Genomic DNA, 27,324 nt, shown 5'->3' on the forward strand with positions numbered 1-27,324 from the left:
TGGTCCTACCGTATTTAAGGTCTGCTTTGTGTTCACGAATGCGGTCCAAGACATGTCGTTTGGTTTCTCCAATGTAACTATTACCACAGAGGCAACTTAGTTTCTAGACACCAGGGTACTGTATGTCCGGAATCACATCTTTTACAGACGGAACCAGATCACGGATTTTATGTAATGTGTTGAGACGGACCTGGATCTTGTGTTTATTCAAGATTTTGGAGATCTTTTTGGTGATCCCCACAATGTAGGGTAAAGTGATGGTTTTGAAAGGCTCCTCAAAAGCGTCCTTCTTCATGGTTTGAGTGATAGCTTTGCGGATTGTATAGTCGGAGTAACCATTAGCCTTAAGAGCTTGGTGTACGTGCTTGAGTTCACTGCCTATGTGTTCCTGGTCGGATATGCATGGGGCTCTATGGTACAGAGTCTTGATGAGATAATTCTTCTGTGATGGATGGTGGTGGGAATCCGGTTTCAGATAAGCATCCGTATGGGTAGCTTTCCTGTAGACAGAGTGGCTCATTGAACCATCAGGTCTCTTTTTTATTAGGACATCCAAAAAAGGTAGCTTGCCATCTTTTTCGACTTCCATGGTAAATCTGATGGCTGGGTGTATGGAATTGATGTGGTCGAAGAATTGGTCTAGAGCAGGCCGGCCATGTGGCCAGATGACAAAAGTGTCATCCACGTACCTCTTCCATAAGGTTGGGCACAGAGTGGCAGTCTGGATGGCGTCAGTCTCAAATTTCTCCATGAAAATGTTAGCTATAACCGGAGATAGGGGGAGCCCTTTGGGGTGCCCTCAGTTTGTTTGTAGAAAGTTCCATTCCAAGTGAAGTATGTATTGGTTAAGTGTCTCACCAGGGGGGGGTACCTCAGTGTTTAGTCCTTGATGAACCAAGTCTTCAATGATTGCGATGGTGTCAGGTACAGGAACTTTGGTGAATTAGGAAACTACATCAAAACTGACAAGCAGGTCGTCTGGGGACAGGGAAATACCCTTGATTGTCGATACCAGGTGAGTAGAATTTTGTACCGCAGAGGTGGTTTTTCCAGTGAAAGGACGCAGGATTTCAGACAAAAAACGAGCCAGTTTGTAGGTGGGGGAGTTGATAGTAGAGACGATGCGGGTAGGCCCGGTCCCTAGCTCCTCGTAGGGTCTCCATCAGGCTCTCCACGGGGCGGCTCCCTTCCTCCCGTTGTGGCGGAGGGACACCGAACAGTAGATCTGCGGGCAGGCGAGACTCGCGACCAAACATCATTAGGAACGGGGTCTGTCCCGTAGATGCGTGTACTGTGGTGGCGTAGGCGAACAGAGCATAGGGGAGGTGTTCATCCCAGTCCCGTTGATCCGCGGCCACCATGCGTTTAAGCTTCCCGGCTAGAGTCTGGTTCATCCTCTACCATCCCATTTGCCTGGGGGTGATACGCCATAGTTCGGTCCTTCTGGATCCCAAACTCCTGGCACAGCGCCTGGAATAGCTCTGCCTCGAATTCACTACCCTGGTCAGTAATTACTCGTTGGGGGATCCTGTGCTTAAGTACGTAGTGTTCCACAAACGCTCGGGCCACTACGAGGGCTGTCTTATCGGCGATGGCCACCGCTACGGGATAGCGTGTGAAGTAATCCATATATATCGGTTACCCCGGTGGGATCGTGGGAATGGCCCCTGCAGGTCGATCCCAACCAGCTGGTTTGTCCGGCTGACACGGAACGGTCTCAGGGGTACCTGGTACCGCGCTGGTTTCGGCCCTCATTGCTGACACGCGCGGCAGCCCTGCACCTAGGCGGCCACGCCAGAAATACTGGCGACACAGGGTTTCCCGAGTGCGCCGTTCCCCGTCATGGCCCCCGAGCGGGTGGTTGTGTACTAGCCTTTGCAGCTGGGGTCGCACCTGGGCGGGAACGCAGATGCATCCCGGCTGGCCGGCTTCGGTTAGTTCCCGTACTACCCCGTTCTGCACGCACAACCGGGCATACAAACCACTCCAGGGTCCCGGTAGGGCGTCCTTCTTCTCCCGTAGGGCCGCCTCCACCGCTGCCAGATCTGGATCCCGCAGCTGGGTCCGTCTCAGCTGCTCGTCGTCCAGGCCCAGGAAGGCGCAGCCGACGTCCTCCTGGATCCGATCGGGTGGGGTTGGCCGACCCATCGGGCCCCGGGGTGTGGGCTCCGTGCTCGTCGAGTGGTCCCCCGGGTCCCTGGTTCCCCCTGATGGCGTCTCTGTTGCGCATACTGCACTGCCTCTCACCGGGGGGGGGGGGGGGGGTTAGTCTCGGTGCACTCCTGGGGGGCCACCACCTGCCGGCAACGGCCCCCCGTGAAGCACGGGCAGACTTCCTCCACCCTTGTCTCGGCGCACACCGTGGGCCGCCTCGACAAGGCGTCCGCGTTTGCGTGCGTACACCCAGCTCGGTACTCTATTTGCAGGTTGTACTCCTGCAGCTGCGCCAGCCATCGGGCCATCTGCCCCCGCGGTTCGTTGAATGTAAGGAGGAACTGTAGGGCATAATGGCCGGTGCGCACTCGACATTTCGTGCCGTACAAATACGGTCGGAACTGTTTACACGCGAAGACCACGGCATACAGTTCTTGACGGGTCACACAATAATTCAGCTCGGCCCCACTCGGGGTCCGACTGGCGTATGCGATGACCCGCTCCGTCCCACCCTGCACCTGTGACAGCACCGCGCCCAGCCCACTGCTGCAGGCGTCGGTGTCTAAAATAAAATCAGTGGTGAAATCGGGGAAAGCTAGGGTGGGGGTGTGGGTAAGGTGGTCTTTGAGGGTGGTGAAGGCCGTCTGGCAGGCCTCCGTCCACTGATAGGGGTTCTTAGGGGAGGTGAGTTGGGTGAGGGGGTGTGCCACCTCGCTGAATCCCTTTACGAATCGGTGATAATAGGTGGCGAGCCCCAAGAATGATCTGATTTCCGTCAGGTTCCTTGGCCGTGGCCATTCCACTACGGCGCGCACCTTCTCCGGATCGGTGCACACTCCTGCCTCGCTTACTCGGTGTCCGAGGTACCCCACCTCACGCTGCGCAAGGTAACACTTACGCGGCTTGAGTTTGAGATGGGCTGCTCGCAATCGCTGGAACACCTCTCGCAGCCTGGACCAGTGCTCAGACAGATCTACTGAACACGATCACGTCGTCCAGGTAAATCAGGCACTGTTCCCACTGCAAGCCCCGCATCACCAACTCCATCAACCGCTGGAACGTCGCGGGTGCATTAGCGAGTCCGAACAGAAGCACTCGAAACTCGAACAGTCCCATCGGGGTGGTAAATGCGGTTTTTGGCCGATCCTCCTCCGCCATCTCCACCTGCCAGTACCCGGACGCCAGATCGAGGGTGGAAAAATACCGTGCTCCTGCGAGGCTGTCAAAGGTGTCATCGATGCGCGGTATGGGGAAGGCGTCGCCGAGGGTGACGCGTTCAACTTTCGGTAATCAACGCAGAACCGGGTCGACCCATCCTTTTTCATCACTAGCACCACCGGGGCAGACCAGGGGCACGCCGAGGGCTGGATTATGTTATCACGTAGCATATCCGCGACTGCCTTCTTGATCTGGGTACGTTCGGGCGCGCCCACCCAGTATGCGGGGAGTTTGATAGGTCGGGCTGCACCCGTGTCAATTGTGTGCTTAACAAGGTCTGTCCGACCTACATCCGAATCGTGCTCACTGAACACGTCGGTGTACTCCTGCAACAACCCGCGTAGCTGATCGGCCTCCCCCTTAGGTAAGTCCGCCCAAGGCACATGTAACGCGTCATGCAAGGGGATGATCTCGGCTCGGGGAGTCGGGCCGACCCGCCAGGCCAGATCCTGGTTGGCCTCGGGGCGGCCAGGGTCTTCCGCCCAGAGTGCGAACACCGAGTCGTTAGTGGCGCGCGTGCAGGGGGTGTATGGTAGCTACCGTGGTGCGTCGTCGTAGCATCGCCGGGGTACTGTGTGGGTTAAACAGCCGCATGAACAGTCGCCCCCCGTCTGCGTTTACCAGCGTGGCTGACCCTACGACTCCGTATTGCGCTGCGAACTCCGGGTGAGGGGTTAGCATTACCTCGCCCGATGGTCGGTGTGTGGGGTCGGTGGAGGGGGTTGCCACTGGCACCAGCATCTCGGCGAGCGGCCTGATAGTGACGGCCGACACCAGGGTAGCGGCCACAGGTGTGAAGCGAGGGCGATTCGGCTCTTGTCCCAGGAACGGGATCCGCTCCCCGCTGCCCTCCGCGGTGGCGCATCACTGGCGGGGCTGCACGTTAAGCCCCAGCTTTTCCAGGAGGTCCGTACCTGCAATACACTCGTGGCACAACACACTCGAGACGTAGAATTCCTGTGTGCACACCTGGTTTCCGAGACGGACCTCGAGGGAGATCCTTCCCAGCAACCCCATCCCGGCTCCGCTCGCCGTGTGCAGCGCGCGATCCGGGGCCTGCAGGCGGCTCACGTCAACCCCGAGCACACTGCAGTGCGCGGCGCTCACGAGTGAGGCTACGGCCCCCGTGTCCATTAGGATCCGGGTGCGCTTCCCATTCACCTGTCCTTCCACCAGCGACGTGGCCCCCGTGATTCCCGCCACCAGCTCCCGCAGCCAGTCGCCCGTGCTCACCGTGTCCCTGGGTGTTGTGGTCGGAATCTGCGTGGGGTCACTCGCTCACCATTATTATTGTCGTTCTGCAAAGGGACCATGTTGACTGCACCCCTCGGTGGTCCACTCTCTAGGGGGCGTTGGCGTTTAACCGTGGCGCGTTTCTAGCATGGGCAATCAGGGGACAGTCCCTCACGAGATGCCCTTGACGGTCGCACAGGTAACACGGTCGGGGGGCGGTCCCATAGGAGGCCCCCTGCCCATCCCTTCTTCCCCTGCCCGTACTCAGCTGTCCCAGGTCGGACTCTAACTGGGATACCCGCCCAGCCAGTCCCCCTACTGTGGAGCGTAGCTCCCCCATCTCAGACTGCATGGCTTTCATGTTTTTACTCGCTTCCTCACGTGCGTGGGTCACCTGGCCGGCTACATCCTTTATGCCCGTCTGTATTCCCGCCACCCATCCCGGGGTTGTCTCGCGGCGCTACCGGAGGCTCCCTTTCCTGATCCCTTACCGTCCTGGCAAGCTCCTGTTCCTCCTCTTCCTCCTCTAGGGACAGGCTTGTGACGGTGCACTCCCGTCCCAATCCTCGGAGCTGCGCGCGTTCGCTAGAAATTCTTTCACACTTATGCGCGCGCTCGACAAGGACGTTAAAGGGAAGACGCGTACAGTTCATGTCTGGCTGCCACCACGCCGTGCGAGTCAAGTATCGCTGGATTTTCTCGGCGGCCAGCTCCTCAAATCACTTCTGTCATGTACCCCGGGCGTGCGATCTTTGTTAGCTCGCGCACATCCTCGGCATAATCGCGCAGGTCCTCGCCGGGTTGGCGACGGCATGCCTCTAAGGCCGCTTTTGCCTCCTCATTACTCATGCCGAACCGTGAGTCAAGTTGGCGCATTAGCTCTGCTAGCTGAGTTTGCGCGCTTGTGGGTAGGGCTTCCACAAAGTCGGCTGCCCACCCATCCATATTCATAATAAGTTGACGTAACGCCTGCGCGTCCGTCCACCCATTAGTTTTCTTAGCCCCTATGACGTTGCGGGCAAACGCTTTCCACGAAGGGGTACCCCGGCCGGTGAATATATGCCTTATTTTTGCGTGGGGTAACGCAGGGGTTCGTACCGCTTCTGACGCCAAACTGTGGGGGCTACCGTCCCCCGCCATCACTGAATTGTCGGGGCCGTTGCCCACCGACTCCCCCGTTCCATTCATACCGACACCCCCCGGCTGCTCTGTGGGGTTCAGGCTAGCGACCTCCCCTGCCTCGCCCTCCTGTCCTGCTGACCGCGTCGGCATGTTTCGACCGATGGGTAGGGCGCGGCGCTTTACGCTCGTGGCGCACTGCGTGGTTGGGAGGCGGCGAGCCGCGGTGAGCGCGCTCGCCAGTAAAAACTCCGTCCTGCCCGTAAACAAACAGGCGCGTGTCTCCCTCCCACCCACGCTCCACGTGCTCCGGTAATAACAAACACGCCTATACTCTCTGCCCAGCCCCGTACACCAATCGCATGCAAGGGGGTTGGGGCTGAGGGATGGGCGGGCGGGACGTTTGCCGTGCGCTCGCCGCTGATTGGGGAGGGTCGCCCAGCTCTGAGTTAAAGAGCCCGTTCAAACAGTCGCGCGAATACGCGCGCGCTCGGCGCTTTAGCTCGCTACTTCGCGATTAGCAATCGCGCAGGCACGCGACCACAACACCGTCGCACAGGCACACAAGCGCTAAACACCACTGAAAACAGTCGCTTAGGCACGCACACGCTGAACAGCACACCCGTAAACAGCCGCGTAGGCACGCGCACGCTAAGCGCTCCGCCTCGATGTAAACAAACGTGCGTGCGCGCGACCACCAACAACTCTTTATCGTATCCGCCGCAAACAGCCGCGTATGCGCACGAGCGCAAAACAGTACTGTACACACTCGTACCGGTATGCGAACACCAAACACTCCGTCTCCCTCCTCGTACTCACAGCAACCACGACACAGTTTTATCCTCTATTAGTGGTTTTATTCCCCGCGAGTATCCCGCTAACTACGTGTCTGTGCGAGTCAGCAGGCCCTCCTAACCTATGCCTCGAGGATCCCAGATTCAGCTAATCCTGCCTATAGCTTCGCTTTCTACCCTCGATTCAATAGCCCAAACTTACCTCTCTCTCTCTTACTCACGCGTACTTCCACTCTGCTGCGCTGGAGACTGTAGGAAAGCGATCCGGAGAGGGTTGAGCCTGGCTGCGCTGAAGCTCGTCACGCGGACGTCTCGAACGGCTGACTCCCCTCCTGTGTGGACCGCGATGATTTTTGAAGAAGACTGTCCCCGCTACCCCCAGCCTCTGTGCTTTTATCCACTCTAAAGGCATTCCGGTGCTCCCGCACTCGTGCTTGCCCTGTCCATTCAGAGGCCGAGTTATTCTCGTCTCATTGTTATTGAGTCCCTAATCTTACCTATAACAAAGGCGTATCTTCGTTCCCACGCCCCGTGCGGTCCATTCAAATGTCGGCTATTCTTACCCCTTTGTTATCTAGATCCCTGATTGTTCTGCCTCACGGCAAGTGTCTTGCCTCACGGCAGATGTGGGGCGTGTGTACACAGGAATTTCCTGTTTATGAAATAGGGGGTAGTCACGTGACCAGGAAGTTGCGATTTTAGATTTCCGCTGAACCACGCGGGCGTCGGCCATTAAAAACATAATTCAAGATGGCGGCACACATCGCAGCTCCGTGAAGACAGCTGCAGCCACCGTTGAGGGACTTTGGGAAGCATTGTCTGTAAGTTCGTTTGTGTTCTTATGATGCTTGCAATGTTGCTATAATATTAGAAGGACCTTTATAATGCTGTTATAACGCTAGAACCTTTATAATGCTGTTAAATTGTTACGATGTATGTGGGGCCTAGTTGACAATAAAGCCTGCAGCTTGCCTTGTTGTGATTTACCCGTAATTGAGTAAATAGATTCAAACTTGAAATAACAAAATGTCTCATTCATAAGACAACGTTATGATGCTGTGGTGTTTATTCATTATGTTGGTTTTTCTGGGTATTAACAGATGCTGTATCTGTGCTGTTTTCTTACCAGTTTTACCTCTCTCTACCGTTCAATTTCAATAAATGAAGTTCGGAGTCAAATGTTCACCCTGGCACTGAGGGTTTATTGGAAACGCGAGGTTATCTACTCAGCTAGCTCTGCAACGCAACGCAGAGCGAGGCCGAGATAGTAAAAAGACATTCTTCTCGGAGCTCTCAAGCAGTCAGCCTGCAGCAAGCAAGGAGCTAGTCAGCCTGCAGCAAGCAACGAGCTCTCAAGTAGTCAGCCTGCAGCAAGCAAAAGAGCTCTCAAGCAGTCAGCCTGCAGCAAGCAAAAGAGCTCTCAAGCAGTCATCCTGCAGCAAGCAAGGAGCTCTGCAACGAGTCTACATTAAAAATTCTGTTGCAAGCATAGCAACATGGAAAGCCACAGTTCAGCAGGGAGAGATGCTGAAGAAGGTGATTTAGGCAATCCAGGACCTCCCATCCAGCCACAAGAGGACCAAGGAAGTTCAAGGCCCCAAAGAGAGGTCAGGCTGACACAATGGGCCTTGGAAAGCTATGATGCTGAGAAGCAAGACCTTGATGCCAGGATACAAAGGGCATGGGACCGGGTTGAAGCTGACATATCTGAAGCTGCAAATGCCTCAGACACAGTGGCCTCAATCTAGCGGGCCATCCAGCGAGTGAAGGTGAGCAGCTCAAGCTACAAGCTCCTGGCAAATAAATACATCTCCCTCCTGATGAAGATGAAAACAGATGAGGGCCTTGAGGGAGTGCGCACGCAAGAGAACTTCCTCGAACTGCTCGATGATAATGTACAGGCAGTGATACAAGATGCAATAAACCGTGTGGAGGGCTTAAGAGAGACCCGATCTCAGTACTCTGTCTCATCCAGGTCCACCACAAGATCTAAAGGCTCAGCACACTCAAAGACATCATCTACTAGTATGGCAGCAGCTCAGGCACGCGCAGCAGCAGAAGCAGCAAATGCCCGTATTGCATACATGGCTGAAGAGGAAGCCATGCTAATTGAAAAGGCCCGCATACAAGAAGAAGCAAGCAGAGCAACTGCTGCCGCACGAGAGCAAGAGAGTATATTAGTGGCTACTGCCACACGGAAGAAAATTGAGCTGGATGCTAAGTTAAGTACCCTACAGCTCAAAAAAGAAGCAGCTGCTGCAAGGGCCCAAGCAGAGGTGCTCCAAGCAGCAGCCAATCTGGATAAGGAAGAGAATTGGAGTGAGTTTGGCACTCAGATACCTGTCAAGGACCGTGATCAACTCACCAGAAAAAAATATTTTGTACTGGTCTGGACAATGCATCAATGCTCCTCCACCAAACGATACTGAACAAATGGTGGACGTTCAGGCATCGCCATCTCCACACCGAATGAACATTAATGCTGTCTACGGGAATGGTGGAAATGCATATCCTGCTTTGGCAGCTAGTCGTCGACTCAGCGTCGCACATGTGGGATCAGAAATGGATGCATCACGTCAGACCCACATTCCAGACAGTCACATAAGGGGATCAAACCAACGTGATCGAAACCTTTTGGGCCCACAATCCAACAGCATCGCGAATGACGGCATGCAAGGCAATGCAGCCAATAATGGCACCTCACAAGCGCTAGTATGGACACACCCTGGATCAGCAGGATTAGGGGACCTTGCTAGGTACCTGGCTCACCGCGAACTAATCAACACAGGACTCATTAAGTTTGATGACCACTCTGAGAACTATTGAGCTTGGAGATCTACCTTCAGGAATGCAATCCGAAATGCAGACATCTCTGCAAGTGAAGAACTCGACCTGTTGGTGAAATGGTTAGGAAACGAATCTACAGAGTACGCAAAGAGGATCCGGGCAGCAAACATTGACGACCCCGCCTCAAGCCTGCATGCGGTGTGGGAGAGGCTCGAGGAGTGCTACGGTAGCCCAGAAACTATTGAAAAGGCTCTCTTCAAGAAGTTGCAGAACTTTTCAAAAATCTCTGGTAGGGACAATAAAAGGTTACGAGAGCTTGGAGATATTTTGATGGAGCTTGAATCAGCCCAGGCTGACCCCTATTTACCAGGTCTCATTTTCTTGAATACCTACCATGGCGTGAACCCCATAGTAGAGAATTTGCCATTCGACGTGCAGGAAAAATGGAGAACAGCAGGTTCAAGATACAAGTCAGAGCATCAGGTTGCATTCCCCCCATTCTCTTTTTTCTCAAATTTTATCCGCAACCTGGCTAAGACCAGAAATGACCCGAGTTTCATGTTTGGCACCACGGGGATTTCCAGTCCAGATCTCCCAAAAATGGAAAGAGCAATGGCAAAATGAGGAACAGCGAGAGTGCCAATTTCTGTACACAAGACTGAGGTCTCTCCTATGACATTCGCAAACTCCGTCCAGACAACCACCACAAAGAAAAAGATAGAGGATCCAGAGAAGCAATGCCCATTGCATGATAAACCTCACTCCCTCCAGAAATGCCGTGAGTTCAGGAGGAAGCCATTGGAAGAGCGGAAGAACATTCTGAAAGAATTTGGAGTGTGCTTCAAATGCTGTGCTTCTACAAACCACCTTGCAAGGAATTGCAAGGCAGATATCAAGTGCGAGGAATGTGGCAGTGACAAACACGCAACTGTTCTGCACACATTTTACTACAAACCCAGTGGCACTAAGGCTTCCGATCCCGAAGCAGAGCACGGCGGGGAGCAAGGCGAGACCGCCGCACTCACTTCGTCAATCACAACCAAATGCACAGAAGTCTGTGGAGAAGGCTTCATAGAAAGATCTTGCTCAAAGATATGCCTCGTCCGAGTGTATCCCAAAGGACATCCTGAAAAGGCAGTAAGGATGTACGCCATAATGGACGACCAGAGCAACAAGTCTTTGGCAAGATCAGAGTTCTTTGATCAGCTAAGCGTAGGTGGGAATTCCTTTCCATACACGCTCAGAACATGCTCAGGACTGATGGAGACAGCGGGAAGAAGAGCGTGCGGCCTCATGGTGGAAACCATGGATAGCACCATGAAGCTAGCCCTTCCTACGGTGACAGAGTGCAATTTGATACCGGACGACAGGAGTGAGATTCCCACGCCCGAAGTCGCACGTCACCACCCACACCTGAAACCCATAGCAGAGTTCATCCCGCCATTGGATCACACGGCACAGATTTTACTTCTGCTTGGCAGGGACATGCTGAGAGTCCACAAGGTTTGCGATCAACGCAACGGACCTCACGACGCTCCCTACGCCCAGAGACTCGACCTAGGATGGGTCATTGTAGGTGATGTCTGTCTTGATGGAACACACAAACCAGACCACATAAGCACATTCAGAATGAGTGTGCTCACGAATGGACGCACGTCACTCTTCAAACCGTGCCCCAACCACTTCACGCTGAAAGAGAAATTCGACGATAGAAGTCAAGGCTGTACCATGCAGGCCGACGAAGAAACCTATATGCTGAAAGATGATGTTGGACATACGGTGTTCGTGACAACGAAGGACGACGACAAACCTGCTCCATCGCTAGAGAATAAAGAATTCTTGAAAATAATGGACAGAGTTCTTCCAAGATGAGTCAAACAGTTGGGTGGCCCCTCTGCCATTTCGTAATCCCAGATGCCGGCTACCCAACAATAGAGAGCAAGCCCTCTCACGGCTCAACTCATTGCGCCGCACCTTGGACAAGAGACCAGAGATGAAGAATAATTTTGTGTCCTTCATGAAAAACATATTTGACAGTGGTCACACTGAAGCGGCCCTCCTCTAGAAGAAGGACAGGAATGCTGGTACTTACCAATCTTTGGCGTGTATCACCCAAAGAAGCCGGATCAGATCAGAGTGGTGTTCGATTCCAGTGCTCAATTTAAGGGCATTTCCTTGAACAACGTAATGCTCACCGGACCAGACTTTACCAACAGTCTCCTAGGGTTACTCACCAGTTTCAGAAAGGAGTCAATTGCTGTAACAGCCGACATTCAACAAATGTTCCACTGCTTCATTGTCCGAGAAGATGACAGAAATTACCTCAGGTTTCTGTGGTACCGCAATAACAATGTCAATGATCGAATTGTTGAATACAGAATGAAGGTGCATGTCTTTGGCAACAGCTCATCCCCAGCGGTAGCCACCTATGGACTTAGGAGGACCGCGCAGGCAGGAGAAGGGGAGTTTGGGGAAGACACCAAGCGATTTGTAGAGCGAGATTTCTACGTTGACGACGCACTTAAATCAATGCCCACGGCCTCAGAAGCCATCGATCTGCTCCAAAGGACGCAAGGAATGTTAGCAACTGCTAACCTGAGACTTCACAAGATAGCATCCAGCAGCGCAAAAGGGATCCAGCATGTTGGGTTCATATTGGGCAAGGCCAAATTGGCCCCAAAACCGGAACATACCATCCCAAGGCTCGAGCTGTGTGGAGCCGTTCTAGCTACGGAAGTGGCGGAACTGATCTTAGACGAATTGGACGTCAAACTGGACGCAGTCAAGTTCTACATGGACAGTAAGGTCGTACTAGGCTACATAAACAACCAAACCAGAAGCTTCTACACCTACATCAGCAATAGAGTGGAACGCATTAGGAGATCGACGCAGCCGGAGCAATGGAATTATGTTCCAACTGACCAGAATCCAGCAAATCTTGCAACTAGGTCCATTCCTGCATCTCTGCTGAAGCAAACCATCTGGCTGACGGGTCCAGCGTTCCTCTTACGACGTGACGGTGGCCCATGTACTACGAAAGAGACCTTTGGACTCATAGAGCCCGAGTTCGACAAGGAGATTCGTCCTCAAGTGACAACTTTCGTAACAGATGTGCGACCGAGAAGTCCACTGAGTCCACACCATTTTGAACATTTCTCGAAATGGACGACGCTCGTGCGAGCGATAGCACGTCTAACGCATATCGCAGACTGCTTCCATCTCCCGATGAGAGGCACCACTTGTAGCTGCAATGGATGGCATCACTGCACAGTGCCACGCACTGAAGATGAGCTTTCCAGAGCAAAGAAATCAATCTTCCGCTGTGTGCAACAGGCAGCTTATGCAAGTGAGATCAGATCCATCAACAAGGGAGAAGACCTTCCTAGGGTCAGCACCCTCAGGAAGCTAAACCCTAGGATGGACGAAGACGGCTTGCTCAGGATCGGTGGTCGGCTAGGGAATGCAAAATTAGATGAGAACGAACGGAACCCCCTCATAATCCCAAGTCAGAGCCACATTGCAATTTTACTTGTGCGCCACAATCACGAGAAGGTCAAGCACCAAGGTCGGCACTTCACAGAAGGAGCAATCCGATCTGCAGGGCTGTGGATCGTTGGAGCAAAGAGGTGCGTCGCCAGCATAATCCACAAGTGTATCAGGTGTCGCAAGCTACGTGGAAAACAGGAAGAACAGAAAATGGCAGACCTCCCAGCCGATCGACTCAGTGTAGAACCTCCCTTCACCTCTGTAGGGATCGACGTGTTCGGACCATGGACAGTCATCTCCCGCCACACCAGAGGAGGGCTCGCGAGCAGCAAACGTTGGGCAGTGCTGTTCACCTGCATGAGTACACGAGCAGTGCACATCGAAGTCATCGAGTCCATGGACTCTTCGAGCTTTATAAATGCACTCCGGAGATTCTTCGCCATCAGAGGGCCAGCCAAGCAACTCCGTTCTGATTGTGGAACCAATTTCACTGGAGCATGTAAAGAGCTTAAGAACAGTACAGAGAATGTCGAAGATGATTCTGTCAGGAAATACCTTAGTGACCAAGGCTGCATATGGATCATCAATCCTCCTCACTCTTCGCATATGGGTGGAGCCTGGGAACGCATGATCGGGGTTGCTCGACGCATTCTCGACTCCATGCTGTGTGATGTCGGGTCCATACGGCTCTCTCACGAGGTCTTGACCACTCTCATGACCGAGGTCTCAGCCATAATTAATTCAAGACCCCTGATCCCCGTCTCAACTGACCCGGAGTCACCATTCATCTTGGCTCCTGCTACACTTCTTACCCAGAAGATAGATGTGCTCACAGCACCTACCGAGGAGGCCAGCACTGCAGACCTCTACAGACGTCAATGGAGACAAGTGCAGAGCTTCGCGAACACGTTCTGGCGTCGCTGGAAAAACGAGTACCTTGCGACACTCCAAGTGCGCAACAAGTGGCAGTCTAACAGACCAGACATCCACGAAGGCGACCTCGTCCTACTGAAGGACAACCAAGCCAAACGGAATGAGTGGCCAATGGGCCGTATCCTCAAGTCGATTCCAAGTGCCGATGGAAAAGTTCGAAAGGTCGAGATTATGATTGCGAAGCAAGGTGTCGCAAGAACTTTCTTCAGGCCCATAGTCGAGACAGTACTACTTCTCTCTCGCAAAGATATGGACAAATAAGTTGACCCATTGAAGTTGTTATACACTTGTTTATGAGATAGGAAATAAATGGTGGTATCTCCTAGATACCAGACGGGGAGTGTTCTGCCTCACGGCAAGTGTCTTGCCTCACGGCAGATGTGGGCGTGTGTACACAGGAATTTCCTGTTTTTGAAATAGGGGGTGGTCACGTGACCAGGAAGTTGCGATTTTAGATTTCTGCTGAACCACGCGGGCGTCGGCCATTAAAAACATAATTCAAGATGGCGGCACACATCGCAGCTCTGTGAAGACAGCTGCAGCCACCGTTGTGGGACTTTGGGAAGCATTGTCTGTAAGTTCGTTTGTGTTCTTATGATACTGGCAATGTTGCTATAATATTAGAAGACCTTTATAATGCTGTTATAACGCTAGAACCTTTATAATGCTGTTAAATTGTTACGATGTATGTGGGGCCTAGTTGACAATAAAGCCTGCAGCTTGCCTTGTGATTTACCAGTAATCGAGGAAATAGATTCAAACTTGAAATAACAAAATGTCTCATTCATAAGACAACGTTATGATGCTGTTGTGTTTATTCATTGTTGGTTTTTCTGGGTATTAACAGATGCTGTATCTGTGCTATTTTCTTACCAGTTTTACCTCTCTCTACCGTTCAATTTCAATAAATGACGTTCGGAGTCAGATGTTTACCCTGGCTCTGAGGGTTTATTGGAAACGCGAGGTTATCTACTCAGCTAGCTCTGCAACGCAACGCAGAGCGAGGCCGAGACATTGATCCTAACAAAGGCATTCCGATCCGCACCCCTTTGGCCTCCTGACTCGTGCTTGTGTGTGTGCGGTTTCACTTGCGGTGACTCAACGGCCTCTGCTGTGACCACGTAACTTTAATATCAGGTCACGGCGCCGCGTTCCATGTCAGCCACGGGGGGAGATCGCCCAATACCCCGGCCGCAGGAAACAATGAAGCTTGATCCCATTAGGGGCTTCTGGATAAAAACCCGTCGGCCAGGTGATCTCCCCTTCCGGCTCTATGTGGGGTGTATGTGCGTTCGTGCAAGGGGGGGGGGGGGGGGGTGGTGGAAGCGAGGCGTGCCACGTCGGCGTTGTCACCCCCCGGTGGTGGTGTCACGGCGGTGGGCACCACACAGGCCTCTCTCACGAGCACGGGTGTGATGAACAGCAGGCCTCTCTCACCAGCACGGGTGTGATAAACAGCAGGCCTGTCTCGCCAGCACGGGTGTGCTGAACAGCAGGCCCCTCTCACCAGCACAGGTGTGCTGAACAGCAGGCCTCTCTCACCAGCACGGGTGTGCTGGACAGCAGGCCCCTCTCACCAGCGCAGGTGTGCTGAACAGCAGGCCTCTCACCAGCACGGATGTGCTGAACAGCAGGCGTCTCTCACCAGCACAGGTGTGCTGAACAGCAGGCCCCTCTCACCAGCACAGGTGTGCTGAACAGCAGGCCTCTCTCACCAGCATGGGTGTGATGAACAGCAGGCCTCTCTCACCCGCACGGGTGATCAAGCAAAACAAGACAAAACCGGACAAAACAGGGCGCACCAACCGGCCAAGGCTGCCATCATCTGCGCCAACCGAAAGAACCAAGAATATGGTAGCACATTCTCTATTTATTGCAGAGGTTCAAGGTTCAAATCCGACAGGCACACCTGGCTACCCCAGTAACATTCACCACGATATGCGCAGTCTGCTTAACGGCAGATGTAAAACATAGCGTTGTGTTATTCACAACGCACAGGTCATTGCATGTTGGTGTCACGGTCAAAACTGGGGTAATTCCAAACATTATCCAAAAACTACACAACGGAGATGGCGCGTCAATGATCGTCCCCTACCGACAGACTCATGTCCACGTGCAGGCCGGTGCAGGGCCACCTTGTGCCACACAGGGGCAACTGCCACTTAGGGGGGGGGGGTCCTTCGATTGTTCGAGATGAGATTCGATATGAAACACCGAGTTGCTGAGGCAATTAGGCAAGCGACTTATGAGTAAAAATATGATGTTGGTAACGTAGTGAAAGCTTGGGAGCTTCATTGCCTCTTGCTCCTGCTGACAGATGTACCCAGCCCACAGCTCCACAGATACCAGCCACTCCTACTGTGCAGGGTCGGCTATGTACGGTGCGAAATAAGTTCCAGACACACACAGAGACTCACACAGAGACCCACAGATTAGCATGGTTGGCTACGTATGGTGCGACATAATTTCAACGTACAGAGACTCAGAGCAAGTTTGAGTCGCGTGCAGTCGTGGGCCGTGAAAGTTGGACGGTTGCATGTTGCTACTGACAGTAGTTGAATACAGTTGGAAAGACGCTGATAGAGACACACACAGAGACTGACAAGAGAGAGGTGGACAGACAGACAAGAGGAAGACGGAAAGAAAGATACAGAGACGACAGAGACACAGTCGGCGAGAGAGAGACACAGAGGGGAACAGAGACACAGACGGACAGAGAGATGTTGACTCGAATACGCTTAACTCGCTCCATTGAGATTCCTCAATCTTTGCCCATCCCCGGAATTAAGTCGTTCTAGTTTCATTTTATTTCATTGTGTGTGGTGTGCACGTGTAAGCAATGTGGGATATCGATGTACACAGCTATGAACAAGATCAGCAGACAAGACGTCTTTCATACTCTTTGGTTCTTTCGGTAAAGTCACGCAGGTAGAAGAAATAAAATAATAAAATAACACGGCGTTTCGATCGCAACACGAGCGGTCGTCCTTAGGCGAAAACATCCAGACATTGTCACGGCAGAAGTCGCGTGAGCTACGGCACGTGACAAAGGTGCCCCCCCACCCCCCTCCGTGACTCGCCCCGCTCAGCTGAGCATCGTTTTAATGCGGTGGGCTCACGCGAAATTTATTTCTGTAAGACGAAGGTACTTTGAAAACCCACTGGCTAAACTCTTTTATATAAGCGCACAACTTAATCTGTGACGAACGCTGCACTTTCCATCGTTATCATGCAAGGGGTGCTGCTAACCTACGCACCCCCTGCATGAACGACGGAGGCGCAGGGACAGACGTTCGATCGCGTTGGAATCGATCTGCAGACGGCGGTCTTCTCGCACGGCCAGCTCTGTCGCCTCATCTCGATCCCGCGATCCCAACCAGGTGAAAGTCCACATCGATCCGAACCCCTGGCAAGGCCATCTACTTAACGATGAGAGAAAATTTACACGAAATGTCGTTTTCAATTAAGCTTTTAATGAAGAAATACAATTATCTAATTCAAAACAAAATGTGATTCAAAGTTGTTTCATTTTAAAACTTCAAAACGGAGCATCGGGAGCTTGCGTGGATGCGTCGTTCGTGTGCAATTTTTTTCGTGACTTTCCTGGCCCCAGGCCGTAAATGGCTGTGAGGGTGCCGCAGGCGATCTGGCTTGCTTCAACCCATGGTTGTGAACATCCAGACGTTAATCAGCAAGGACCATTTCTTGTCCTAATTCGACAAAACCTACGTCAACACGTAATACAAAATTATAATTCGTGTTGTAGAGAATGTATCTCCTCCACGTGTAACTTTTGAGTGGTATGCCTTGAAACTGATTAATGATACGAGTGTGCTCCCTATTTACAAGACAATGAGTTGCTCCAGAGGGAGATGTTTCCTGAAAACACAAAAATACCCTTTGTCCTGTATCACCAGAACAATGAGTCTCACCTGAGTTCTGTACAGGTTACTTCCAAAACACACACTTTGTCCTCACATCACTTATGCAATGTTTGACTCTTATAGACAAAATGTTACATGTACGCACACAATCAGACAAGTATGCATTCTAAATTATTGACAGGAATATTAACAAAATTGAATTACTGCAGTGAAATATACTGCATCAGGTTACATCGCATTAACAAGCTATTTAAAAAATACGCTTAACAGTGTATGTACAACATACTATTGCGCCATTCAAAACGAGTAGGCCATTGCATGCTGGCGTCTGGGTCAAAATTGATCAAATTCTAAACATTACCTACAAACTGCACAACTGAGATGCCACATCCACCATCACCCTCTACTGACAGGCTCTTGTCCACATGCAGGCCGGTGCAGGGCCACCACCTTGTGCCACACAGGGGCAGCTGCTACTTGGGGATGCTCTTCGAGTGTTTGAGACGATATACGATGCAAAACTCCGAATTGCCAGAGGCAATTAAGCAAGCACCATATAAATGGAATTATTAAAACCAAGTGAACGCTTGTGAGCTTATTGCCTCTCGCTTCTGGTCAGAGATCTACCCAACCCACAGGTCCACAAAGACTGGCCGCTCTTACCCTGCAGGTTGAACCTAAGAATTGAGTGTTCAACTTCATTCTTGTCATTAAAGGCCTGTGACAAAGGTGCATCTATTGCAGTGACATCGTCTCAAGCTTACACATGACCGGTTCTCCATTTGACTTTGTATTGTCTCGGAGGAAGTCCACCCACACCTCCACTTCCACAAACTGCTGGGAGTTTCCTCGCTCTGCCTCGCAGTCAGAATTTTCCTCCTGCTTCACGTTGCTTCCATCGATGTGAAGGTCCGATTTTGGAGTTGAATCTTCATCTTCACATTTTACCCTCACTTCTTCGCTCTTCGCCGTCACTTCTTCACATTTCACCTTCACCTCTTCATATTTCACCTCGATACCTTTAAAAGTGTCCAAGCTGGGATTTTCTCCCGGTTCTTGTTTCATGAGGGATGAGCTCATTGCGGCACTTTGACTTTCACAAGCTGATTTCAGACTCCACTCCTTGTGGATCTTCTGATGCTTGTGAGTTCTCTGGTGTACATGACGATTTGATGAACGTGAAAACGCCTTCCCACACACACTGCACTTGAAGGGTTTCTCTCCCGTGTGTGTTCTCTGGTGTTCTACAAGAGTAGATGACTGTGCACACGCCATCCCACACACACTGCACTTGAAGGGTTTCTCTCCCGTGTGTGTTCTCTGGTGTACATGAAGATTTGGTGAAAGTGCAAACGCCTTCCCACACACACTGCACTTGAAAGGTTTCTCTCCGGTGTGTGTTTTCTGGTGTACTTGAAGATGTGGTGACTGTGCAAACGCCTTCCCACACACACTGCACTTGAAGGGTTTCTCTCCCGTGTGTGCTCTATGGTGTGTTATAAGAGCAGATGAATGTGCAAACGCCTTCCCACACACACTGCACTTGAAGGGTTTCTCTCCTGTGTGTGTTCTCTGGTGTGTTACAAGTGTAAATGAAAGTGCAAATGCCTTCCCACACACACTGCACTTGAAGGGTTTCTCTCCCGTGTGTGTTCTCTGGTGTCTTTGAAGATGTGGTGACTTTGCAAACGCCTTCCCACAGACACTGCACTTGAAGGGTTTCTCTCCCGTGTGTGTTCTCTGGTGTATTACAAGAGTAGCTGAATGTATAAACGCCATCCCACACACATTGCACTTGAAGGGTTTCTCTCCAGTGTGTGTTGTCTGGTGTGTTACAAGAGTAGTGAAACGTGAAAACGCCTTCTCACACACACTGCACTTGAAGGGTTTCTCTCTTGTGTGTGTTCTCTGGTGCTGTATCAAATGTGCAGGACGATCCGTGCTGTTTGCACGCCGGTCGCATTGTTGCCTTTTTGCACCGAGCCGCGCCGAGTGCCTTTGCTCCATCAGACAAATTCTGCAGAGGAAGCGACAGCTGCAGACAGAAAAAAAATTATATCCACGTCATCTACACGTCAGTATCGATGCACAGAGGAATGCATATATACATGTCTATACTTATTCATATATTCATGACATAGTGAAAAAGTGTCCCAAATTCATCACACGGGCTGCTATGGCACACAATGAGAGGGCAAATGTTCATAAACATGCCTGGAAGCCCTAGTATCTTCAAAATGAATGTTAACCCAAAACTCCGAGCACACAATTTCGCCTATCTGGCTTCAAAAGGAATATTTATGAAAGCTAAATTCAGCTGACATAGCAAAGGGTGTGGAAAATAGTACTATATGTGCTATGCAGAAATGCATAAATAAATGTTCAATCGCAACTTAGAGGTGTGAAGCCAGGCACAGTTGTCCTTGAATGCTGGGATGAACAGTTCCAACTTCAGCTGCATGTGTGCTGTGATAACTTCCCGACTCCATTCTTACAATGAGTTCCAGAGGAAAACAAAAATAAACTACTGTTTTGATATAACCTTCGTGCACAATAGAGTTAATAGACTTCACTGCAAATAAAAACTTGACACTGTCACACACTCAGAGGTGGAGCCAGGATTTTCAGGTAGGGGGGGCAACCCCTCCAGCAATGAAAAATGATAGGAGTTATTAGTAAGTAGGGAGTTGTTAGTAAGGAGTTGTTATTAAGTAAGGAGTTGTTTTGATTTAAAGCTTTCGTGACTGCAGTAATTCATATTCTTAGCTCTTTCGGTAAAGTCACATAGAAGGGAAACAATAAAATAATAAAATATATACACAACAATAAAAATTCTCACGACGTTTCGACCATAACACAAACGGTCATCATCAGGTGTGAAAAACCAAAGGAAAGAAACATTTGAAAGAAGTGGCGGTTTGCATTTATTTATTTTTAAACGGTGCATTTATTTATTTTAAAAAAACCGTTAGCACCACGGGCAGCGATTTGGCAGTTTGTTTAGAAGGACGAGTCCATCTATGTTCTGAAAAGAGGAGGGGGGAGACGAAAAATTAATGTATGCTGTCTGAAAGCCACCATAAGCGTGAACAATTAAGACCTGAAATGGTTTATCAAATCCTTCCAATGATTGCTAAGCCAGAATCCATCTTCTCGGTTGAAATTTTCTCTGTGGATAGCCTCATGAATGTTCATTAGTAACTAGCTTTACTACCTGGCTTCGCCCGGGACTTGGATTCTTGTCTTGGATATATTTCAAATTTCATATTCCCTTATCTGTGTTGCGGGTTGACGCCACGCACACCATGGTCATTTCCCCCACCCCCCCAAAATACCAAAGTATATTTTAATACTTTGAATGTTCATGAAGCTATCCACATATACAAGCACAGAGACAATTTCAAATGAGAAGATGGATTCTGGCTTAGCAATCATTGGAAGGATTTGATAAACCATTTCAGGTCTTAATTGATTGTTCACGCTTACGGTGGCTTTCAGACAGCATACATTAATTTTTCGTCTCCCCCCTCCTGTTTTCAGAACATAGATGGACTCGTCCTTCTAAACAAACTGCCAAATCGCTACCCGTGGTGCTAACGTTTTTTCTTTTAAAAAATAAACAAATGCACCGTTTCAAAATAAATAAATGCAAACCGCCACTTCTTTCAAATGTTTCTTGCCTTTGGTTTTTCACACCTGATGTTATGGTCGAAACGTCGTGAGAATTTTTATTGTTTTATATATATTTTATTGTTTCCCTTCAACGTGACTTTACCGAAAGTGCTAAGAATATAAGGAGTTGTTAGTAAGTAATTGTTAGTAAGGAGTTGTTAGTAAGGAGTTTATATTAAGTAAGGAGTTATTAAGTAAGGAGTTGTTATTAAGTAAGGAGTTACGTTGAAGAGAAACAACAAAATAACAAAATATATATAAAACAATAAAAAATTCTCACGACGTTTCGACCATAACTCAAACGGTCATCATCAGGTGTGTCGGTTTGCATAAATTTATTTTGAAAACGGCATATTTATTTATTTATATAAATAACGTTTGCGTCACGCGCAACGATTGGCTGTTTGCCAGGACTAGTCCATCTATTTTTTGAAAAGAGGAGGGGGGAGACGAAATTTGTTTTTATGTATGCTGTCTGAAGCCACTGTAAGCGTGAACAATCAATCAAGAACTGAAATGATTTATCAAATCTTTCCAATGATTGCTAAGATAGAATCCATCTTCTCGGTTGAAATTGTCTCTGTGTTTGTATATGTGGATAGCCTCATGAACGAATCTCTCATGGAAGCCAGATGGCTTACAAAGAACCTCCGTCTTGGAAAAGTCAATGGCATGTGAGCCTACTGAATTAGAACAATGATCTGCTACGGCCGAGGTGTTGGTCCTACCGTGTTTAAGGTCTGCTTTATGTTCACGAATGCGGTCCGAGATATGGTGTTTGGTTTCTCCAATGTAACTACTACCACAGAGGCAACTTAGTTTGTAGACACCAGGGTATTGTATGTCCGGAATCACATCTTTTACAGACGGAACCAGATCACGGATTTTATGTAATGTGTCGAAACGGACCTGGATCTTGTGTTTATTCAAGATTTTGGAGATCTTTTTTGTGATCCCAGCAATGTAGGGTAAAGTGATGGTTTTGAAAGGCTCCTCAAGAGGGTTCTTCTTCATGGTTTGAGTGATAGCTTTGCGGATTGTATAGTCGGAGTAACCATTAGCCCTAAGAGCTTGGTGTACGTGCTTGAGTTCACTGCTTATGTGTTCCTGGTCGGATATGCATTGGGCTCTATGATACAGAGTCTTGATGAGAGAATTCTTCTGTGATGGATGGTGGTGGGAATCCGGTTTCAGATAAGCATCCGTATGGGTAGCTTTCCTGTAGACAGAGTGGCTCATTGAACCATCAGGTCTCTTTTTAATTAGGACATCCAAAAAAGGTATCTTGCCATCTATTTCGACTTCCATGGTAAATCTGATGGCTGGGTGTATGGAATTGATGTGGTCGAAGAATTGGTCTAGAGCAGGCCGGCCATGTGGCCAGATGACAAAAGTGTCATCCACGTACCTCTTCCATAAGGTTGGGCGCAGAGTGGCAGTCTGGATGGCGTCAGTCTCAAATTTCTCCATGAAAATGTTAGCTATAACTGGAGAAAGGGGGGAGCCCATTGGGGTGCCCTCAGTTTGTTTGTAGAAAGTTCCATTCCAAGTGAAGTATGTATTGGTTAAACAGTGTCTCACCAGGGGGGGTACCTCAGTGTTTAGTCCTTGATGAACCAAGTCTTCAATGATTGCAATGGTGTCAGGTACAGGAACCTTGGTGAATAAGGAAACTACATCAAAACTGACAAGCAGGTCGTCTGGGGACAGGGAAATACCCTTGATTGTTGATACCAGGTGAGTAGAATTTTGTACCGCAGAGGTGGTCTTTCCAGTGAAAGGACGCAGGATTTCAGACAAAAAACGAGCTAGTTTGTAGGTGGGGGAGCTGATAGTAGAGACTATGGGACGAAGAGGTGTATCAACTTTATGTATTTTTGGTAAGCCGTATAATCTTGGTGGCCTGGCAGCATATCTCGGACCGCATTCGTGAACATAAAGCAGACCTTAAACACGGTAGGACCAACACCTCGGCCGTAGCAGATCATTGTTCTAATTCAGTAGGCTCACATGCCATTGACTTTTCCAAGACGGAGGTTCTTTGTAAGCCATCTGGCTTCCATGAGAGATTCGTTCATGAGGCTATCCACATATACAAACACAGAGACAATTTCAACCGAGAAGATGGATTCTATCTTAGCAATCATTGGAAAGATTTGATAAATCATTTCAGTTCTTGATTGATTGTTCACGCTTACAGTGGCTTCAGACAGCATACATAAAAACAAATTTCGTCTCCCCCCTCCTCTTTTCAAAAAATAGATGGACTAGTCCTGGCAAACAGCCAATCGTTGCGCGTGACGCAAACGTTATTTATATAAATAAATAAATATGCCGTTTTCAAAATAAATTTATGCAAACCGACACACCTGATGATGACCGTTTGAGTTATGGTCGAAACGTCGTGAGATTTTTTTATTGTTTTATATATATTTTGTTATTTTGTTGTTTCTCTTCAACGTGACTTTACCGAAAAAACTAAGAATATGAATTACTGCAGTCACGAAAGCTTTAAATCAAAATTTAAGTAAGGAGTTGTTAGTAAGTAAGGAGTTGTTAGTAAGGAGTTGTTACTAAGGACTTGTCCTATGATTTTTATTCTACGCATGTGATAGGCATCGCGCTCGCTGAAGGTGTTTGCCATCAGGGAAGTCGTGTACTGTATACACAACTGCGCACAATTCTGTGAGTCGCTTGTAACTGCTTTGCCGTTACTTATTGCCAATTATGGACTCGGACTGTTGTCCTTTCATAGAGTCCCTGGCACGTAATAATATGCCACACGGTGGCAGTGGGGGTCGCAAAATGCTAATTTATCTATATATATAAAAGGGAAATGTGTGGATGTGTCTGTTTGAAATGTTCAGCATACTTCCCAACATGCTACACACTTGAAATTTGGCATGTGGGTAGCTTCCAGACTGGGCACAATGCACAAAGTATTAAAATATACTTTGGCATTTTGGGGGGGTGGGGGAAATGACCATGGTGTGCGTGGCGTCAACCCGCAACACAGATAAGGGAATATGAAATTTGAAATATATCCAAGACAAGAATCCAAGTCCCGGGCGAAGCCAGGTAGAAAAGCTAGTTACTAATAAACCCCAATGATCCCATCGAAATTAGGGATTTCGATCGGACCGTTGGGGGGGCACGTGCCACCCCACCCCCACTGGCTCCACCACTGTCACACACTGGCATGGTTCACAGGTGGTGGTGTGTCCTGACCCACGCCTGGCCACCTTCACCTGCTCAGTATTAATCCTTCCTCACTCCACCAAGTAATTCATTGAGGATCAATCAACACAGCCGAGGCTGCATGTCTCTCTCTCCCCATGGTCGCGTGGATTTCCTTCTCGATACCCGGGTTCCCCCTTCACATGTTGAGTGTGAATACCACCACGCGTCAAGAGTGAACACCGCCACGCATCTAGAGTGAACACCGCCACGCGTCTAGAGTGAACACCGCCACGCTGTTGAAAAGCCCCACCTTGTTGTTATTGTTGTTGTGGGCAGGTCGCTTCTGAAAACAAGAGCGGTACAGCAGCTCAACGCGGGCGTGGCCTGGTAAAAAATGAACAAAAAACCACTGTGAATATTTAAAAAAACAAAGTTACAAAGTAGTGAGCCAGGTGAAGAAAAATTAAAACTTAAGCAAGATACACTTTGATTATTTCGGTAAAGTCACGTAGAAAAAATAAATTAATTAAATAATAGTTTCAGTTTCATTTATTTGGTATAGACCTGAGAGCCATTCGGCTCTTGAATCGGGTGCAACCGCAACAAACAAAAAACATGAACAAGAAAACATCTTAAAGTGACTATGTGACTGTGCAAACAGAAAATCCAGGGAAAAACAGCAAAATATTTCAGAAAAAGGACCGTACACCAACGCTGTGTGCAAATAGCATGCAATGTTTCGATTGCAACACAAGCAACCATCATCAGGTACAAATGAAAGAGAAAACAAACCTTGTAAACTTAGAAACGTATTGCAATACAACACAAGAGAGTCGGCAATACAACACAGAGAGTCGGCTAACATAACAGTCAACACCCCACCTGGGTGATAACGTTCTTCCAAAGATTGCTCAAATTGAGAGAGACAAAACACAGACACGGAGACACAAAAGAGAGATAACACAGAGATACACACTTAGGCACACAGAGAAACAACGCCTCTGTGTCGAGGCCTTAAATAGCGAGAGAGGGGGGGTAGAGAAATTAGCAAGTCAATGCAAGGCCGTAGCCATGGAGTCAACATTGGGGGGGACCAAATCTTCCAGGGGGTCTGGGGTTCCCGCCCAGAAAAAAAATTAAATTTGAAAACTAATTTCCTGCATAAAATATTTAAAAAATTCACTAACACATGGGATGGAATTTTTTGTATTTGATACAATAATGTCAAATATTGTATTGTATTACATTGCTCTGTTTTTACTTTTTTACCTTTTATTGTTTCATAGTATGTAATGGCAGAGATTAAGGATTCATAAAGTACAACGCAATCATATAAACAGAAATCTATGCGTTGTTATATGAAGACAAGTCCAGATTTGTGGCCAAGGTTTAGCAAATTGTTGTTTTTATTAACATAGCATCGCAATTATTATTTTAACAAAAATGTTTTATAGTAATATATTGGGGGGGGACATTTTGAGTATATTTGATTATTGAGGGGGATGTGTCCCCCAATATATTATAATTATTATAATATATTATAATTACGGCCTTGTGTCAATGAGAGATTTGGAGCTTTGGTGACTGCAGTAAATAATAACAGGACACATAGAGAGAAAGCACACTTAATCAAACAAACCGAGTACAATTAGGAAATGTAATGCAATGCAACACAGAGAGTCGGTCAACACACAATTAACGCATAGCCTGGTCGATTACATTCTTACAAAGATTGCTCAACTAAGCAAAGAGAATTGAAGCAAACGCGATCAGGCGAGGGCAGGAGGCAAGGCCCCGCGTGGTTAGGCCCCGCGCTGTAAAGTTCCAACCTGGACATCGCTTCCATGCTCGCTGCTACTCAATTGACATCCCTACGAGAGAGAAAGCGAGGCTCTACTTCGGTAAACAACCACCACCACAACAACCACCACAACCACAACGAGAATTTCTCACCTCGGATTTCACTGCACGGGCGGAGCAGCAGCTTCCTGTTACTTCGTGACGTCACGCGGCAGCATGAGGTGACGTCACGCTCAAGGGCGCCTTGGACGGGGTGGGGTGAATACCCTGGTGACATGACGTCACTAGAGAGGTACACCTCCCCCTGGCGTTTCACGCCGATGAGGTAATGCTGAGTGGTGAAGTCAGAGAGCGGCGTTGGAGTTTAAGTTGATTTAGATTAATATTCCATTGCTCCCTCCCTTGATCAGAGACCCCTTGGGTGTGTGAGCTCAGCAACAACAACGTGGACATTATATACTTAGTTATTTCGGCAAAGTCAAAATAATAAAATAATAAAATATATTTTATTAATTTGTTGTTTCCCTTCAACGTGACTTTGCCGAAAGAACTAAGATTATGAATTACTGCAGTCACGAAAGCTTTAAATCAAAATTTAACGTGGACATTATTGTGTACACACTGCGTGTGTGTAGACACTGTGTGTACGTACACAGTGTGTGTACAGTGTGTGTACACACTGTACACACAGTGTGTGTACATTGTGTGTGTGTTTACACACACACAGTGTGTGTGTGTGTGTACACACACACACTGTGTGTGTGCACTGTTTGTACACACTGTACACTGTGTGTGAACACTGTGTGAACACTGTATGTGTACACACTGTGTATGTGTACACACTGTGTATGTGTGTACACATACTGTGTATGTGTACACGCATACTGTGTATGTGTACACGCACACTGTGTGTGTGTGTACATACTGTGTGTGTGTACATACTGTGTGTTTTGGCCATGTTTTTTTATTGTAGTACGGAGTTAGACTGATGGCCTTAATCTTAGTTGTCTTGTGGTTGTTGTTGTTATTTGACTTCCATCCCACTGGGATTTTTGCACACAGCC

General features: G+C 49.0%; 2 protein-coding genes across 11 annotated transcripts in view; one reads left to right on the forward strand and one right to left on the reverse strand.

The window, feature by feature from the left end:
* LOC142906858 (uncharacterized) overlaps window positions 1-14,656 on the forward strand; it is a 31,781-nt gene extending 17,125 nt beyond the window's left edge. For 6 of the 10 annotated variants that reach the window (XR_012930537.1, XR_012930532.1, XM_076055551.1 and 3 more), the window contains one exon: window positions 6,767-14,656. The gene's annotated coding sequence lies outside the window, so the exon portion shown is untranslated. The remainder of the gene's footprint in view (window positions 1-6,766) is intronic. The other 4 variants (XR_012930535.1, XR_012930533.1, XR_012930536.1 and 1 more) reach the window with 4 other exon arrangements.
* Window positions 14,657-15,576: 920 nt separating this feature from the next.
* LOC142906847 (uncharacterized) lies at window positions 15,577-26,538 on the reverse strand. Its single transcript, XM_076055508.1, has 3 exons — window positions 26,414-26,538; window positions 24,771-24,844; window positions 15,577-19,643 (listed from the first exon to the last, which is right to left on the reverse strand). The coding sequence occupies exon 3, from the start codon at window positions 19,613-19,615 to the stop codon at window positions 18,344-18,346; it is 1,272 nt and encodes a 423-aa protein (XP_075911623.1). The 5' UTR covers window positions 19,616-19,643; window positions 24,771-24,844; window positions 26,414-26,538; the 3' UTR covers window positions 15,577-18,343.
* Window positions 26,539-27,324: the final 786 nt, after the last annotated feature.

Source organism: Petromyzon marinus, chromosome 71 (assembly GCF_048934315.1).
Source record: "Petromyzon marinus isolate PM22_M1 ecotype Great Lakes invasive population chromosome 71, UKy_Petmar_22M1.pri1.0, whole genome shotgun sequence".
Taxonomy (NCBI): Eukaryota; Metazoa; Chordata; class Hyperoartia; order Petromyzontiformes; family Petromyzontidae; genus Petromyzon; species Petromyzon marinus.